This window comes from Echinops telfairi, unplaced genomic scaffold (assembly GCF_000313985.2).
Source record: "Echinops telfairi isolate 266 unplaced genomic scaffold, ASM31398v2 ScPeMD7_7420;HRSCAF=8458, whole genome shotgun sequence".
Lineage (NCBI taxonomy): Eukaryota > Metazoa > Chordata > Mammalia > Afrosoricida > Tenrecidae > Echinops > Echinops telfairi.
This window is the reverse complement of record NW_022111320.1, coordinates 4301666-4320790: the sequence shown is the minus strand read 5'-3', so window position 1 is coordinate 4320790 and position 19125 is coordinate 4301666. Positions and strand designations below refer to the sequence as shown.

Here is a 19125-nt window from a genome sequence, read left to right as displayed (position 1 = left end):
ATGCTGTAGTCACTCTCTTGTAAGAGCTGATACATGTGTAATGTCATCATCTCTATGATGAGAACTGTTATGAGCAGCCAATCAATTGAAAGGGGCTCTCTTCGGTGGAATAGATCATGTTCAATATATGTAGACTTTAAGGCAAAGCTCCTTAACTTCTTGCTATCTTTGGCTCTTGTATCTGGCTCTCATTACCTAATCTTCAGTACTTGAGACTTAAGCCACATGCCTGCTGTATTCATTTTGCTTCTCTAGAGAACCCATCCTAAGAGCACTTCCCAGTATTGCAGCTACTTGCTGAAACTTCTCAGTCGGTATTCCATCCATTTCTAGAAGCTTTTGCTTTGCCAATGCAGGTGTTGTTCCTATGGCACCATCGATTTTACCTCCTGAAATGGTTAAATGTCAACCAATTCTTTTTGGTACAGTGATTCTGTATTCTTTTCATCCTCTTTTGATGTTTCTTGAATTACTCCATTTTTGCCCAAAAAATCCTTCCATATTACAACTGAGGGCTTGATTTTTTTTCCCTTCAGATCTTTCAGAAAAAGAGACATGCTGAGCATATTCTTCCCTTTCGGTTTCCAGAAATTTTTAGAAAAAAATGTTTGCAAGGATTGAGTTGTTGATCATTGTAAATTTCATACTACTTGACTGTCTTCTTGAACTTCTCTCTGGAATCTTCTGTTCAGCTCTTTCACTACATCATTTCTTCCTGTCAATTTTGCAGCCCTATAAAAGTGTCAAGAGCAGAGGTTCTTAACCTGTGGATCGCGACTCCTTTGGGGGTCACCCGATTCATAACAGTAGCAAAATGACAGTGATGAAGTAGCAATGAAAATAATGTTATGGTTGGGGGGTCCCCACATGAGGAACTGTATGAAAGGGTAGCGGCATTAGGAAGGTTGAGAACCACTGGTTCAAGAGTCTCTTCTGGCATCATTTTGGTATTTGTTCCCCTGTCCTCTGAATGACCTTTTTGTTTTCTTCATGTATGATATCTTTAATGCCAATCTGCTAATTCATCTGGACTCTGGTCACTGGTGGTCACTGCTTGAAATCTGGTCTTGAGATCTGTTCTCTAAAGCAAGTGAATATACTCCGGGTTCACGCTGGCTCTCAAGGGCTTGTTTTCATTTTCCTCAGCTTCAACTTGAACTCGCACAAGAGCCTGCAGGGCCGTTCCACAGCTGGACCCTGGCTTCGTTCTGACTGATGATCTTGAACTTCCCCCACTCTTTCCACAGATAATTTACTCCCATGCTTTACATCCTGCGAGGTCAACATGGACATACAGATGCTCTTCATATTGTTAAAAGGAATTTGCAGTGATTAAGTTATTGGCCTTGAACCGTGTTATCATGTGATCTCTAGCTTCACATCTATCACCAACGCTGTGCTTTCTACCTACTGATCTTTTCTCTGGTTCCAACTTTTGCACTCTTACCATCAGTAATTAGTGGTTTTTGCAGAAATTTGAAAACTAGTACAACCAGTTGGACTTCCTTGAAGACATGAACAGTCAGTACCCTATCACCGTACTTCAGTACACATCTGAAATGTGACAGCGTTCCTCTGTCATTCCAATCACAGTAAGCCATATGACTGCCCAGTTCAAAATGGCCAATACCAATCCATTTCAGCTCACTAATATTTAAATTTAGAAACAGTTAAAAACAATGAGGCTCTTCATTAATTGACAACCATGTCAATTATCTGGTTTTATGTAACTCCACAGAAGCTACCAATTTCTAGTCAATAAAAGAGCCAGCTAAAAACAACTGGTGGTTTTTAATTAATTGGTTTGAACTGGACCTGGGGATGCAGAGTGGTTATAACTAAGTTCTCACTTTAAGATACACTTAAGTGGTCAACACTTAGGGGGACAGAGGCAAGCGTTTAATTCTGAGTCAGGGCAGAAGTTTCCTCATGATGTCATCTCTCTGTCTCCTATTAACATAATCTTCAGATCGTGACAGGATTTTTATAGCACATATTTCAACTGCATATTTAATAGACAACTAGTATAAGAAAATGAAGTAATTCATTTCTCAGTCACAACTGAAAAATTAAAACACTAGTTACTATTTGGCTCCTATTAGTTTCATAAAGATAATAAAACAATGAATCAGCAACCTGGTCAAGGAAAAGGATTTCACTCTCCTCTTCCAAAGCTTTGCTCAACACCCAATTTCAGATGCAAAATGAAACCAAAAAGTAATATGAAGTCCAAAATGCATATGGAATCAATGAAGTCATGATTTATAGATCACTTAAGAAATAAGACATGTAAAAAATTATTTTTTCTACTTTCCACTTTAACCTTCTTTGGTGAAAACTGTCTTACTTCTGAGTGATAATCTAATTGTCCGGGGACAAAGACATTTCGGGCCTTCAGTAAAACGAATACCATAGAACAGACACGGAAGAGGTAAGAAAGAACGAGCTGCTTGCCTCAAGGCACAGCTTCGAGGTTCCTCGGCTGACTAACCCTGACGTTGAGCTCCTGAGTTGTCGCTCACCTTCCGCTCTCAAAAGCAGAGCATCATCAGGAGGCCCGAGGCTCATGGTTTGGGTTCGCCAGTGTTTTACTACACATAGTATCCTGTGCGGAGGGGCTGACGATTTTAGCAACTTAGCTACGTGATTACGTACATTCTTTCAAAATACTTCTGCCTCCTCGAAATGTCTAAAGCCTACACAAGTACATGAAAAATTCTAACAAATGAATGGATTTCCTGGCATTTGAATAAGCCACTAAAAACAGCAGTGTCGTTAATGTTGTCTTTGCTCCCTGGAGCAGTGCCTCATGCTCTGGGTGGACAAGACAAACGCACCGGGCTGCCGTCCGTCCGCCGCTCTGCCAGGTCACTGGGGGAAATCGCCACAGTGAGGCCGTGGGAGCAGCACACAGCATACCTTGTTTGAGTGCACCTTCTCCCGCTCGGATGAAAGAGATCTCATTGGAATCAACCATGTGGTGCGCTCCATCTTGCAGGACAAACCGGAGCCCGGAGAGTTTGTGACCAGAGAGAGGGCCCTTCTCACAGGCATCCAAAAACCCCTGTTAATGAGAACAACTTCTGGAGTGAGTAGCTTGAACTTGCAGGTGCTTTACCAAAACTCAACAAACATTAGCACTCAGCAATTTTTCATTTTGATATACATTTCACCCTTCAAAAAGGAAGTTTACAAGTGTAGCAACTCTACTATTTAAACTTTATTATGATGGTGTCTGGCGGAGCAAGTCCTTGAAAAAATATAACAATCACTTCCTTCTAACTCCACCTTCAGGATTACATTCTCTCAGAATGCATTATAGAGACAGCACGATTGTAATTGTACAAAGAGGAACAGAGAAAAGGTAAAACTAATTCCCCAAATTCCCTAAAACAAACACTTCCAAATTGGCAGTCATTCAACAGATGTGTCCTGCATCACTCAAAGTAGAAGTTCAGAACATTACCTTCCATTCCATTGACTGAGAACTTTATAGGTCTGTATAAAAGCCTGCATGTATGGAAAGAACGCACTTCGATGTTTGCTATTCTTGTTCATTCTGTTACTAATGATACCGGCAGAGGTCTGTCAGGTGCAGTGAGTTTTTCTGGGAAACATAAGTACACAGCTGCGTACATAATTCAACGTATTTCTGACACTTCGAAACTGTAAGTGATATATGCTGAAAAATATCCAAGCATCCCTTCACCTACACTTATCCTGGAGATTTACAGAGTGTGAAAGATAAAACATTGTCTTGAAAAATAATATAATGATGTACCATGATTATAAACAAAGCTACCACCTCTGAAACCAAAATTATAACCTAAAATGGACTTTTAAGTTAAAAGGTTTAAAAAATACCCTAAATCTATAAGAATAAGCACTTGCCTCCACGCAAGTGAGCACCAAACAAAACCCATGAACCCCTTACACATGCAAAACACCTGAGCAATTCACAACCAGCACCACAGTCGTACTGGACCCTCAGCTTTGTGATGGGTGCAGAGTGAAAACCATTTCACTGTCAGTTCACAGAAGAAGACACGGGTTTGCACACTGATGAACCGAAGCGCAAAGACCGCAGCAGAGCCCAGCTGTTGGGGCCATCACAAGCAAGCATTCCACTACAACAGCACACGAACTTCGATAAATCGATGACTACTATGAATTGTAATTGCTAACTACAATAGATGACGTAGCCTCAATTTATCAAGAGACAGACACTAAGTATGATTAAGAAACAGGGTGCTTTCCCATTACTGCCCCTGCATATACTTATAGTTCTTGAGCTTAGTGAACGGAAGCTTCTAAAGCAGACAGAAGAGCGTTGACAACAGACGCAGACGCAGGAGCACAACTACAGTACGCGTGGGAGACAGCGTGGCAGGAGATGCAAGCGGGGAGTTGACCCCTGTGTTTCAGAGACAGAATTGCAGGGAAGCTTGTTGTGTGGTTTACCTTTTCTACAGCAGGCACAAACTGCTTTGGAATATTTGCCCCGAAGGTTTCATCGGCAAACTCCAGCTTCGTGTAGTTCTCTGGCTCCAGAGGCTCGAGGACGCCGATTACCTTCCCAAACTGGCCCGCACCACCTGACTGCTTCTTATGCGTAAACTCAAACCTGAAAGTGATTTGGGGGACAGGGGTTAAAACCAACGGAGCATTAAGGAACTTTCAAAACGAAATCACACATATTAACCATGTTCATTTTTCCCCTCTGGGTAGGACTACTTTGCCACAAAATTTTATTGTAGAATTTATCTCAAAAATAATTCACCTTTTTTTTTTTTGAGTGAGGGTAGGGAATGCCACTATTCTGGACTTCATAAGTAAAAAAGCAAAAGAAGCAAGTAATTAAATCAGAAATGGGGACAAAGGTTTCTGTTACAGTGTCTGCATGGTGCCAAGGGTTAAGCAATGGGCTGCTAACTGCGAGGTCAGCCGTTCAAACCCACCAGCTACTCCTTAGATGAGGCATTCTGTAGCGTCCCTATGAAGCAGAACTGGTTCGAAAGCAGCGAATGAGACTTGTTCTACTAACCTTAAGTTACAAAGAACGTAACCTTTCCCTGGAATGCCTCCCCACTTCCCTGGCACGTAGCATTTGCTCCTTAAATTGTTGGAATCAGAGCAGTTCACTGAAAAGAGGCACTGTAAGGAGAGAGTTGCTCTTTCATTTTACTACCTGGGCACTGTAAGCTGGCTTAATCCAACAGGGTTTTAGGGGCGATAATTCACTTGAGAAAATGAGTATTAAATTGACAGGGACTAACTTGTTAGCCCGTCACATACAACTCCCTTGTTTCCCAGTCATTTCTGACCCATAGTAACTCTACAGGCCAGAGTCCTGCCTACAGGTATCCTGGCTGTAATCTCTCTGGGGGCAGACAGCCCCAGCTTTCTCCTGCTGGCAGGAAGTGGGTTCCAACTGCCAAACGTTTCAATTGGCAGCCAAGTGCTTTCACTACCGGCAACGAGGGATCTAGTCCTTCCGTGGACAAGTCATGAATGAAACACAAGTCAGTGTTTCCTTTAAACCACTAGTGGTAACATTAATAGGAAACAATAAGCTTTTTTTACAAACAAATTTTACATATCTTCACAGACACTACTCTTTCCATGAGAAACATTACATCAACACCTATTGCATGCAATGGATTCCTTCCTTTCAGTTGAATCCACCCTCGACACAGTAAGATGTTGCCACACCTTACAACTGCTGTCACATGACTTTCAGGTAGCTGCACGACAATGGTCATGAATGGGTGGCTCAGGTGCACAGAGGTGAGTGGTTTGGACTATCAATACTGGTAGGAGATGCTGTCTACAAAGAGAGGAATTCATAGAGACCCTCCGTGTGAATGTGCTAGATTACAATTCCCACCCACACTGTTTGTTCCTTAGAGCACAACAGAACTGCACCTTAGGGTTTCCAAAACGGCAAATCTTCAAAAGAACAGTCTCACCTCTTTCTCAAGGAGCGGCTGGTGGGTTTGAACCGGAGACCTACAATTAGCAGCCCGTTGCACCTCCAGTGCTCCTTAACCTGCCTATTAATTGCCTTTAGATAATATGCCAGTGATAAAGAGCTTCAGGTGGGCCAGGAAACAAAAAAAATGCTGAAAGACTCGTTTTCCTGAGAGAAAATCAGTTCCATGAACTGCCAGGAACGCAGAAGAGAACCAACTGCCAAATCCCCACTGAATCACGGAAGAAATTCCCAAACTGTGGCCCACTGGCATTTCCTCAGGGCTACACACGTTCTCTGTAAGATATTTAAGAATTTCTTTTAGATTTGACAATAGCATTTCTGCAAATTCTAGGTCTGTGTGAGCCACATGGCAATCACTAACCATAGTTATTTTCACCGAAATTATTTAAAATGAAATGAAAACGGGCAGCTCCTGGGTCAACGCAGTATGGGTACGTGGAGTGTGGCTGCCGCAGTGGACAGCGGAGAGCAGTATGGGCACGTGGAGTGTGGCTGCTGCAGTGGACAGCGGAGAGCAGTATGGGCACGTGGAGTGTGGCTGCCGCAGTGGACAGCGGAGCGCGAGCTCCCAGCCGGCAGAGCTCTCCCCGGGGACAGCAGTGCTCTGGGGTTGTCTCAGGCACCCTTCACCTGAACACATGATTGTCAAAACTCCTGCCAGCCTAGTAAGGGCACCGTTTTAACATACATAGAGAGAGAGCAATGTAATACTCATATATATAAAAGAGCCTCATGTCACCAATCATGTTATCGATCTTGATCTACACATGGTAAACACATTCATAAAATTTCAAAGCTGGTGGTTTCAGCTCGGAAGCTTACATATTGTATTCCATACTCACGGCTCTAAATAGCAATCACACAAGTCAGTGCTAATAATCTGTGAAGCCTAAGATTTCGTCATCAGCGAAGGGCTCTGTGTCATCTGCACTCACGCTGCCCTCTTCCCTAGACACCATCTTCCCTAGACACCATCCCCGGAGACTTCATTCCAACAATCCAGCGCCACACAATCCAGCCTCAAAGACTGGCTGACGAATGCATGACTCATGCCCCCACCCTCAAAAGGTAGACAGAGGAAACCACCTTTCCTTTCTTAGGAAAAGCTTTAACAGGAGACACTAATCCCGCCATTTAGAAACAAATTCCGCCCCTAATTACTTAATGCTGCTAGCTAATATAACTAGAAAGGAAGTGTCTTGAATTTTTAAAAAATATACTTACTTCAATGAAAGACTAAATAAATTCAAAAAGGTATATGAGAAAGGTAACACATTATAAGCATATTTTTGGTAACTTTTCCTTAACGCTGTACCCAATATATATAGGTAGGTCTACCAAAGAACCTTCAAAAATCCATTTTGAATTAAAAAAGAGCAAAGAAATGGCTATTCCCAAGCCAACCAGCCAAGCACAAGCCTGGTCTGACTCAAAGGAAGCTTAGCTTCTGGATCTAGGCCAAAGCCAAAGAATAGTCCGAGTGACAGTTCCTTTACAGTGACATAAGAAGGGAATTAAGAACACTGAAGTGAGAAAACGTAGTGCCTAGTAAAAGTCGGCCCCTGCTTTTAAGCAGCTTTTGTTCAATGCTTTTTCGGTGTAATCCTTTGTGGGAGGTTCACTTTTTAAGTATGCTTTAATACTTAGGCAAAACCTTCAGTGATTCAATTGGAAATAGTGGTGTTAAATCCAGTCCTCCTCTTCTAAAATCAGAATGGGGGGGGCACATTTCTTCTCTTGATTTGAATTATATAATCCCCCACATTGATGATAGCGTCTGCCCCTACCCCCACCCCCCCCAGGCTCTCCAGCGGAAAGCGAGCCTGTGTGTTCCTGGGCTCTTCTCCCAAGGAGATTCCAGAGGGAGAGGATAGAATCACTACCTGGGGCACCTTTGCACCCTGCACCTGGCAGGACAATGCGGGCGGGGTGCTCCTGTGTGCCAGCAAACAACCAGGCTCGCGTCCCTGGGGAGGAGGCCGGCTGTAGGATACGCCTACAGCGTCAGAGACCCTAAAAGCCGTCCTCGCAAAGCTTTAAAGGTTACGGATAAGGTCCCGGAACGGGAGCTGCTGCCCGCCGGGTCTCCGCCAAGGGGAGAACCGGGCCGTGGAGAGGCAGCGGCCGCGGGGCGGGGCCCTGCGCCAAGACGCGCGAGCCCAGCAGCAAGCAGCTTCCTGAAGCCGAGGGAGGGAAGGAGGAAGGAGGGAGGAAGGAGGGGGGGAAGGAGGAAACTCCCGATCCGTCCACGCCCAGCCTGAGGCTGGCGTGCAGACTTCCCGACTCGGCCACCGGGCAGCAGGCAGGACGAGTGCCGCCGGGTCCGGTCCTTTAAGCCTGCGCAGTGGCTGCTCAGTTGAGCAGTCATGGAAATCCCACCGACCCACTTCCCAGCCTCCAGGGCGGCCTCTGTGGCGGAGAACTGCATCAACTACCAGCAAGGGACTCCTCACAAGGTGTTTCTGGTGCAGACAGTCAAACAGGCCAGCATGGAGGTGAGTCCCACGCAGGGGCGGTGGACACGGGCTAGCGGGGGAGGTGGGGGAGGACGGGGTGGCTCCCTCCACGGGCCAAAGGTCTCATTTGGCGCCGCGCCTCCGCCCCGCACCCCCTTCCCTCTTGGGCCTCGGTTCTGAGACAGGCCGATGACTTCTGGTCTAGGCGGCCAAGATTGTCACATCCCACTCTCAGGTGACGGGGCTGTTTCCAGAGTAAAGCAAAGAAACCAGCAGTTTTTCTGAGCAAGCAGGGGGGGGGGGCTGCTCCTCTGTTTGCCTCTACCAAGATTGCAGCCCCGTCGCACGCAAGGGCAGCTCGGCTCTGTCCTGCAGGGGGGCAATGAGTCGTTAAAACCGAGATGGCAGCAGGTGGGACTGGTTTGGGTTGGACTGGTTTTGGTATCAGAAAATGGGAAATGCTCCGAAAGAAAGGTGGCAGCTAACGTTTTCTCCAAGTGCAATCAGTAGCAACCGTTCAAAAGAATCTTAAACACTGCTACGACGCTTCTCATCCAGTTACTCCAGTCTCCAATGCCAAATATTGACGACCAATCCTTATTAGATCCTTTGACCCAAATCCGAGGGGGGGGATCAACAGCAAGAGCCAGGCACAACCAAAATGAGAATAAGCACACTGCCTGCCTTAAATGATGGTTCCTGTGCTTCAAGGGTTAAAGGTTTAATGCCCCAGCCACCCCCAAAGAAGGTGGTTGTTCCCCCCCATACACTAAAAGCCAGTGCATTTTGAGTTCCTCCCTTATTTATCTTACATAATTGTAACTGAACAGGCTGTGAGAGGCTGTAACTGAACAAGGAAAGGGTGTTATTCTGAAATGGCACCAGATAACATACTGGCATAAAGTGTCTTAAAATTTACAAAACTATAGAGGCACCACTTTGTAGGCTAATTTACTAGTCAAATACCTACTATTCGTTAAGTCTCCACTTTGCAGCTAATCTGACTCAAAATGGAATTTGCCTTCATTCAACAGTATTTGAAGGGCACACTGGGCTGGCTTTATACCAGAAATCTTTTCAAAGGTATGTCCTATTTTTCATTGCCATCAGAATTAAAAATTGCCTCAGTATTTTATGTATGGAATTTCGGACCACATATCCAGCTATTAGGAGGGCCCGATGGCTGAATGTGAGTTGTGCCTGCCCACTTTTTTTGTATGCTTTCTCCCCACCTTCTGTTCTCTCCAAAATAAACCAGAGGGGCCCTGGTAAGTTAGGCAGCACCCACATGGTCAAAGGCTTCAATTTTTTACCCACACCAGCCCAGCTCCCCAACCAAAGGAGAATGGATTCCTCTAACAACACAAAGAACGGAGTCAATTGTTACAGAATTTTCTTATCTCTACCACATTCTCTTAATTAATTTTAGGATATTCCAGGAGGAGGGCATAAGTATCGCCTTAAATTTTCTGTGGAAGAAATTATCCAGAAAGTAAGTGAAACATTCCTTATTGTTAAACAAAAACCGAGTCTAGATATTCCAGACTGTTTTAGTGGATTATATCATACGATCAGCGTTGCCTTTTATTTTTCTCCTAAATTAACACGAATGCCTTATCCCTAATAAAATACTGTCCCCCACGAGCAAAGCAGGCAAAGGTCCGTTTTCTTTGTGTTTTCCAAAATCCAGGAAGTATTTGTAATGTGCTATATAGAAAACAGACTCTATTTGCTTCAGTTCAGTTAAAATTTCCTCTAAAAAGAAATACTGCCTGGGAACTCTCTCTGTCTCTTCCAACCCAACCTCTCTCCGATGGTCAGCCCTTGAAAGGGCGGAGGACCCAGTGAGCAAGGAGGAAAACACGGGCTGCCCTGTGCTTACTCAGCTCAGTAGTTGGAGTGAACTGTTTCACAGGCGTTTCACCACATCAAAGACGTGGTGATTAGTTTGGTGATCAGTTTCTGCAGTGGAAATATTCTTTACATTAACTCCAACCACAAGAACAGTGAGCAGGAGCCCCGCTTTCTAAAATGAACAATGTGTCCAGTCAGATGCGACAGCCATCTTCCTGATATGGATGCTGGATCCTGTTCTGCGGTTACAGGCCACTTTACCCCATTTCTTTTCAGCCTCCTCGGCCCCCACATTAGTTCTCCTCAACTGTGGCCAAATTTTCTCCATCCATCAGCAACAAGCAGGCCGTTCCTGAAAGGGGCTCAGGCGTCCAGGCTGCAGGGCTTGGTGTTGCCGAATTGAAAGGAGGAGGCTGACAGGAACCCCCTCTTCAATAAATCTCTCTCTCCATGCTGCCTGATGCCATCACCATGCGGTCCCTCTCCTGCAGCCTACGAAGCCCCCAAAGAATATGCTTTGATAGAATGAGAGCAGCTGGGCTGAACACGGAGAGGGCTTAGACTCAAGGATGCCAAGCCTGGTCTCTCTTCTCTCCCTCAACTTTCTTCTCCTGCGCCTTCCTCATTCCTTAGACAAGCTGCCACTGCCTCCTGTTGGGGACTAAATTGTGTTCCACGACCAAAATGTTGGAATCTTAACTCCTATCCATAGAGATATAATCAAATCAAATGTCATGCCACTGCCGTCCACAGAGAGTATTAGGAGAATGTAACCAATCAGTGTAGTGTGGATTCGCAGCCTGACGGCTCGTGGGCCGTGTCAAGAGCTGCACAGACAGAGAACCAAACACATACTGGGGAAGACAGATGCCACGTGAGAACTGCCACGGAATCAAGGAGTCCCCAGGGCTACCAACAAGGAAGCCAGCCGGACCCACCATGATTTGGACTTTCAGCCTCCCAAAACTATCAGAAGCAAATGTCTGTCCTTTAAAGCAAAAATGAGTAAATACTATATATAATATTATGATCTGAGCTTATGCCATATGAACAAGTTACTCCTAACTCATGATCACTTGTATAAGCCTTTCCCATTGTTTTTAATTGCATATTGAGTGAAAACGTGCTTTCAGGTATTCAGGAGTGACAGAATGGCCACGTGGCACCACCTTCAGATCCGGGACATTCAGCTGTAGGGCTGGAAACACTTCTAAATTATGCACCTGTCAAGTTATTAATGAGACACGTCTGAGGAGGAAAAGAACTGCAACTTGTACCACAACCACCTTGAATTTTTTTTTAAAAGCCGTGTCCTTCTGTGGAGCACAATCCAGGCTAACATAAGGAATTCATTAAAAGGATATTAAGCCAGCCATCTTTACAAAGTTTGTAACTCACTGCTCTGGTCTCCTACAGTTCTATCTAGATTTCTGTCTCTGGGTTTGAGACTAGTTCTGTACTTTTGGGAGCAGAGAGTAGGAGTCATGGAAGCTTAAAAAGCAACCAGCACCTGGAGTCAGTGTATAAACAGAGAAAAATCTTGTCTGGCCAATGGATACCACCTTAATATGGAAATACGTTCAGAGTTCTAAGATGAACTTACAAGGTTATGAGGCTTTGTAAGTTTTTCTTTTTTTTAAGGATACCTCAGTGATCTCCCAGGAAATATAGTGGGGTCAGTTCCACTTAGACACTTCTGGGAAAAGAGGCCTGGTGGGGGTGGGCTGCTATCCACAAGATCGACAATTCAAAACTACCAGGCACTCTCCGGGAGAAAGACGAGGCTTTCTACTCCAGTAAATAGTCTCGGCGCTCACAGAGGCAGTTCCACCCTGTCCTTAGGGTCATTACGAGTCAGCACAGACTCAATGGCAGTGAGAGAGAGTGTGTGTGTGCATGTGTATAAAAAGATTGGTCTGAAGCAACAATGTCAAGAGCCAAAGCTTTAAATTGTGTATCTCAAGAAAAAATAGTCTAAATGTAAGGGTCTTTTGTAAAAATGTTCTCAACAGCAAATAACAGTGAACTGCACGGCCGAAGTCCTCTACCCTCCTGCGGGGCAGGACACCGCACCAGAAGTCAGCTTCACGTTTGAAGGAGAAATCGGCACGAACCCAGATAAAGAAGATACTACATTTTATCAGAGACTCAAGTCCACGGCAGAACCACTAGAAGCGCAAAATATTCCAGGTATCAAATAGAACACGAGGGGAAGGGCGTGTTTCCAATGTTAAACTCTCAATTATCTATGCTCAAAACTGTTGGACAGTAACCACTACTTACTTAACTGGCTATTGCAAAAACATTCATTAGCAATCAAGTCCAACTATAGTAAAAGAGAGGCTTTGAAACATTATAGAAAAAAAAAAAAAGAAACGTGATAGATCCATTTTTTTTCCTGCACACAGAAGTGATATGACTTAGAATTCAACTTTTAATTCTTTTTTTAGAATTTAGATATAGTTAAATCTGAGTATATGAAATAATCACATTTAATTATCTATCGTTTAATACTTCCCCAACCAGACAGTTTTGGGAATGTGCCTCCCGAAATGAAACCAGTTCGGCATTTAGCCTGGGTCGCCTGTGGTTATATAATATGGCAGAATTCTACTGAAAACACATGGTACAAAATGGTCAAAATTCAAACCGTCAAGCAAGTGGTAAGTAATTTCTGTAAGACACTACTAACACAGCGAATATTTATTGGGAGTATTGAAACTGATGTGTATGGAAAACACGGAACCTGTTATTTTAAAGGAGAGGTCAGTTAGAATCAGGGCAGGAGAAGGTAAACCGTGTGGGAAGAATCCAAAGCAGCGGCAGCTGCTCCAGACAGTCACTGGGTTTGGCTGAGAAGCAACGAAAGGCTTCATTTGCTTCCACGTCCTTTACAAACAAAGGGCTGGGCTACTCTGCATTCCCTGGGCTCACGCTAGCCTGGCAGCAGCACAGTAGCAAGGCAAAGCCAAGGATTTCAACAGAACACTTTTGACTGCGAAGGACCCTGCACTTTCTAATGGCACAATAGTTGGTGTGAGGCAAGCTAGATTTGATTGTGATGTTTTACTCAAACCCTCTTCTGGAGGAAAAAGGTCTAGAGGTTCACTAGGAGCCTGGGAAGGACAAAATCTTAGGTACGTTTACAGAGCAATACTGACTCGACTCTACTGCATATTAGAATGTCCCAGAGTGACAAAGAGACCGGCAAACCGCCCCCACAGCCCATCGCCCTCCCCCATGAGCCTGAACAAAAACAGTATCTCAATCTTTGGGACACTTGCTATAATGCCTCTCAAATAGTTCGCCACTCATCCTTTCGCTTGTACACAATTTTCTTTCCCATTCAGTCATCATTTGCAATCTTACATACACTTGTCCTAGCTTTAAAATTTTTCTTAAATCTGATGACTGCTTAGAAATGCTTTTTTTAAAACCTTCAAAGCTCACAACTATCAAGCCAATTTCAACTGCCCCAGTGAATTTCTAAGAGTGCAAATCTTACAGAAATGGAACGCTTCATCTTTCTCTCGAGGAACAGCTGGTGGTTTTGAACTGCTGACCTTGAAGTTAGCAGCCCAACTCATAACCCACCAAGGCTCCTAGAGTAAACTCTTTGAGAATACCTACTGATTTGTGCTTTGTTAAGAGATAAAAAAGAAAGGAACATTCCAACCAGTACCTAGTGGCGTGCAGAGAAACCACACCTTCAGGCAGCTCCTTACAGCAGGACTTCCCAGCTGACTTGTTCCAGCTTGTAGGCAACAAACCACAAGGCGGCTGAAGCACCTTTTCTCCAGAGGCTTCTGCAGTCATTGTTACCTATTACAGCTGGAGGGCAGGCCATCCATTGACAATGCTCCTGAAGCCAAACTCCTACCATGTACAGCACAACCGAAACAGCCCTTGATCTAGTGTTACTCAGTGACTTCACTCACTACAGCCTGCAAGTCCTGAGACCCCAACTAAGTGAGTACCTGGGTCTAGGTTACAGGGGCCTTAAAACCAGAATCATGATGTAGAACTTGTATTTCCAGCAAAATATGCACAAGATAATGCTGGTAGTGTTATGAAAAACTCCTGTAACCTTTTGCCAACCTGTAGTTTCAGGGCACTCATGAAAATCTCAAAGTCTTCCACTGTCAACATGAAAGATGAAGCATCACTGCTTCAGGCCATATGAGGAGCTTCAAAAAATTACAGCCCATCTTTATAATTACTTTTCTTTTATATATTATTAAGATCCAACATGTAAAGAAACGACTGATGTTTTTCTATCATCTTAAAAGGACATTCTTTGTTGGTATAGTCAAAGGGAAAAAGCTACTTCTTGCTTATAAGAAAAGCACCCTTTAAAGCAATACTTTCTCTGATGTTGAGGCCACGTTTGTAGTCACTGCTGACCAGCCCTGGTGATGCAGTGGTTACGCTTGAGCTGCTAAGCACAAGGTGGGCAGATCAAAACCGTCAGCTGCTGCACAGGAGAACGATAAGAATTCCTACTGTAAAAAGCGACAATCCTGGAAACCCACAAAGGCTAGCCTAGGGTCGCTGTCATTCAGAATCCACCTGATGACAGTGACAAGAAAAACCAGAAATGTTAACCAATCAAGGCTGAGGCGCTGGTACTGCCCCTAAGAGCCCAGGGATTGTTTCTCACATCAAATAATAGAAACCTTTAGAAGCCCTGGGTCAGCCTAGCAAATCACTGGTTTAAACTAGGCAAAGACAGCATTTCCAGGTGGCTGATGATAGAAAATAGTTCTTTTCCAAAGCAAGCAGCAGTACAGATCAAAGCTTTACTTTAATTGCGGTATCAGATAACTACGTGTGCCTCCTCGAACTACAATCAGTCCGTCCCTAGTCATGAAAGTCTGACTGGTTCTTGCCCTCCCTTGGAAATGACCAGACCAGCACCTGCTCACTGCAAATGTTTTCATCACAATCACCTTCGCTGACCGCACATGTGCTTCTCAATCATTGGAAAGACTTGAACCCTGTCCTTACACTCAAGTCTGGCTAAGAACAACAGGACACACCTCTTCTGACTTAACCTTCTGAAAAACCCTTGACAGATAGGAGTGGATCTCATTCGTTACCTGGGGATTGCCTGTATTCTCAGTTTTCTAGAGAGAATTCCATTAAAAATGTGTTGTCTTTTATGTAAACACTTGTTCAGCAGTTTATCCCTCATATGCAGCTTTTCCGAACAATGGAGACATGATGGGTTCTTTAAGAAACAACACTGTCAGGTTAAGAAGCTGCTACCCTACAACTTCCAAAATAAAAGGGGGTGGGGGTTGCGGCAGGGAGATAAAGTCTTTAAAGCAATCATTTAAATGGTCGTTTAAAATTCTCTCTAGGAAACTGTAGGAGGATAATTTATCTCTCAGGCTAACTAAAAATAGACGACATTTTTTACCTAAAGGGAAGTGTTAAAATCATTTCTTAAGGAAAACTGATCTTAAAAATTAAAGTGCTATTTTTGCTAATGATATTAAGTTTAAACACCAGGTTTTTATTTTTATCATAGCAAAGAAATGATGACTTTATTGAATTAGACTACACCATTCTGCTTCATGACATTGCATCTCAGGTAAAGTATCACTTACCTTAATGTGATGGCTCTCTGAACACACGTTTCATAGCTGCAGGGTGGTTTCTTCATTGGGATTTTACATCTAAATGCATGTGCATTCAGAGAGGCACAAGGCTGAAGCATTTATACTTCTGTACCAATTTCACTTGTTTTGTACTACTCTTGATGAGGACTGCTCAGTGCTTGCCTCTAGCAAAATATAAACCCAACTGTGGATCTGTAGCTACTTTCTGGGTTTCATCCTGACATGCGTTTCCTTTACTTGCAGGAGATCATTCCCTGGCAGATGCAAGTTCTCTGGCACCCCCAATATGGCACTAAAGTAAAGCATAACAGCCGGCTGCCAAAGGAAGCACACGTAGAGTAAGCCAGGGCCCACGCACTGCGATGAAGTAGTGAAAACAGGCCTGCGGTGATGTGCACGCTAGTTTTCATTTGTGTCCAGTGTAAGGAGCCAACTCCATTCAACCCAAAAGTGTCTCTCTTGTTATAAATGTCTTGATTATAGTACAGAATTATATCAATTGCATAATGAAAGGTGTCACTGTCTAAAGACATCTTAATTACAGCATAGTCCTATGTATATTCCATAATAAAAAGCTTCAATTCCAGCCTCATAATTATAAATAATTCCACTGCATACTTACGGGACAGGGCCAGCAATGGTCTCTCGAAAGGCAACTTTAGGCTTTCCTGTGACACAGGGGCAGCCGTATTCTCTTTCCATCCTCTAAGACAAGAAGGGAAGGAGGAGTGGAGGAAGGGAAGTCAATGTTGCTAATAAAGATGCATAATGGATAAAATCCTAATTTTTATACCCTTCTATATTCTAAGGCAAAATAAGCTAATTCTTACATATGCTGAACGGACGTTTACCAACTTAACCAATCCTTTCTTCATGAACAATATAAATTAACACTACATTTAAACTTAAACATTTAAAAATTCAAAGTATCTTAAATACCTTAGGTACAGCTAATACATTTAGCTGTAATAAGCAAGCTACAAATCATGTAAGTATCTTCTATGGATTAGATACATAATTAAACAATGCAGACTAAATTTACAGATTTGTCTATAATTTCTCATTTAAATGGATTCATTAACACTTAACTGCATTCATCTGTTCACTAAAACTTGACCGTTGTTCATTATTATAGATTTACTGGAATAATAAGTGATTTTATTGCCAGAGCTTTTCTATCTCGACTCAAAGATACTTTAAAATCGTAAGTCATATAGCTTGTTTCTGTTTGTATTCATATTCATACACAAACTTGCCAGAAAGACATAGGCCTGGCCCACTCTGGGTGTAAGGATTTTCGGGGATTGTCTTGGGAGAGTCCGACCAGCGAGAAACGGGGACGGAGTGGGGGCTGGTGGCAGCCTTCCTCAGGTTTCTCCCCCGAAGGCTGGGGCGCCATGGTCCCCAGCCTGGGCTGAGTGGGTGGTCCTCGTTCAAATCCCAAGCCTTGACTCTAGAAGTCCTCAGTGTTTTAAAAATATAAAAAGGTTTAAAATTCAAAGATTACTTGTAACAAATGGCACAGAAGGCCCTATACCACATACAAGCCCAGGGGACAGTGAGTAAGACGGAGAACTGGTGGGTTTTGCTCTGACTAAAGCACGGGCGGCAATGACTGGATTCCGTCTGCCTTCCTCAGAGTCTTACCTGAGCATAGATCTCCAAGTGTAGTTCCCCCATCCCGGAGACGATGGTCTCTTTGCTTTCGGTGTCAAAGTGGACTCTGAATGTTGGGTCTTCTCTTATAAATCTGCCAATACCTTTTGAGAATTTTTCTAGATCACTCTTTAAAAAAACACATTATATTAAGCAATTAAAATTTTTAAAGCGCTTTACTGAATTAAACTCAAATACAGCAGCAGTTAAACAATAAATAAAGAACCAGCACAGAGGGCCTGGGTGAGTGCACCCTTTTGCTGGCTCCACCAATGTGGACCCCACGCTGCCCAGAGAACAGCCAGTATCCACTAGGGTCAATTCTCCCCACACCAAGACAGACCACAAGAGCGCCCTGTCCTACGACACCGACAAAACCTGCCCGCCTGTGGTTGAAGGAAAGTGAAAACTGAGTTAACATTTTAGAAATGCTATCCAGGCAACCAGAGGAATGAAGACTCAAGCACAGGCGTTCGACCCGCAGTCAGGGAAATGTGACACTGAGACATGCCCCTTTGTAAAACAATCTAGTTGGATGTGGGATGACGTATCCTGAGTCTACATCAAGACGTGTCTAAATGTGGGAGACGGAAGAAGGGCCCTCCACAGCGGATTCTGCTGGGTGTCGAGTGTTGTCCCTTGCCACCACCACCCCACACACACACTGCCCCCCCACCGAAAAGTATGCTAAAGTTCTAACCTTGGGATCTATGAAGGTGACCTTGTTTAGAAATACTGTCTTTGCAGATATAATTGGTTAACTTGAAGTCATACTGGAAACAGAGTAAGCCCTGGTCCCATATGGCTGATGTCTATAAGAAGACAGGGAGCGAGAGCAGAGCCGTTTGACGGCAGACACGGAGAAGAGTGATGCCACACATCGCAACAGCAGAAGCCGGGAGACTAACAGGATGCTGTCCTACGGCTTCCAAAGCAACTGCCACCCTGCCCACACAGAAAGTGGACCGCTCCTCTCCAGACGGAGAGAGAAACTTCTGTTGTTAAGCCAGAGATCGTGGTAATTTGTTAAATCCTCAGGAAACTAATGCCAGACCGGTTTAAAGCATGAACAATGCCATGACACGAAAACCCCTTTTGAATATCAATACATTCGATTCTCTGTTACTATGAACTGCCAAGAGTTTATCTTATAGCTCAAACATAAGAACCCCAAAGACTCACTGCCATTGAGTTGATGCCAACTCACAGCAAGCCTTACAGCACAGGGTAGAACAGTTCCAGCGGGTTGCCGACGGTGTACTCTATGGAAGCAGAGAGCCCTGTCACTCTCCTGCGGTGCAGGCTGGTGGTCTTGAACTGCTGGCCTTACGATGGATTGTAACCGAACGCATAACCACGATGCCTTCACGGCTCCGAGTCTATGACATACACTCTACTTATCTGGGAATGAAGATATAGAATACTTTTCCACTGGAGATCCCCTTGCAGAGGGGTCTCGGGGAGGAGATGAGCCAGTCAGGGTGCGATGTAACAATGATGAGAAATACAACCTTCCTCTAGTTCCTAAAGGTTTCCTCCC

General features: G+C 44.0%; 2 protein-coding genes across 3 annotated transcripts in view; one reads left to right on the top strand and one right to left on the bottom strand.

Moving 5' to 3' along the window:
• The window catches only part of GFM1 (G elongation factor mitochondrial 1), a 50948-nt gene that overhangs the window by 3563 nt on the left and 28260 nt on the right, over positions 1–19125 (bottom strand). Inside the window, exons 12-15 of the mRNA XM_045297380.1 lie at positions 17577–17714; positions 16552–16634; positions 4462–4624; positions 2920–3064 (exon numbers count right to left, since the gene is read on the bottom strand). Coding sequence (XP_045153315.1) covers positions 2920–3064; positions 4462–4624; positions 16552–16634; positions 17577–17714 — 529 coding nt within the window. The remainder of the gene's footprint in view (positions 1–2919; positions 3065–4461; positions 4625–16551; positions 16635–17576; positions 17715–19125) is intronic.
• On the top strand, positions 8260–16515 carry LXN (latexin). Of its 2 annotated transcripts, XM_004704117.2 has the most exons (6): positions 8262–8490; positions 9881–9943; positions 12318–12495; positions 12832–12968; positions 15839–15901; positions 16173–16515. In XM_004704117.2, exons 1-6 carry the CDS (start codon positions 8362–8364, stop codon positions 16269–16271), a joined length of 669 nt encoding a protein of 222 aa, XP_004704174.1. In that variant the 5' UTR covers positions 8262–8361; the 3' UTR covers positions 16272–16515. The 2 variants fall into 2 exon arrangements, with proteins under 2 accessions (XP_045153316.1, XP_004704174.1); XM_045297381.1 differs by lacking the exon at positions 15839–15901 and having other exon boundaries at positions 8260–8490.

What these genes read in the sequence shown, in the direction of transcription:
- LXN (XM_004704117.2), top strand. Translation starts at nt 8,362, where the DNA reads ATGGAAATCCCACCGACCCACTTCCCAGCCTCCAGGGCGGCCTCTGTG. An exon ending in TCAAACAGGCCAGCATGGAG is followed by an intron (nt 8,491 to 9,880) that starts GTGAGTCCCACG and finishes AATTAATTTTAG; the next exon opens with GATATTCCAGGAGGAGGGCA. An exon ending in AGAAGCGCAAAATATTCCAG is followed by an intron (nt 12,496 to 12,831) that starts GTATCAAATAGA and finishes TTCCCCAACCAG; the next exon opens with ACAGTTTTGGGAATGTGCCT.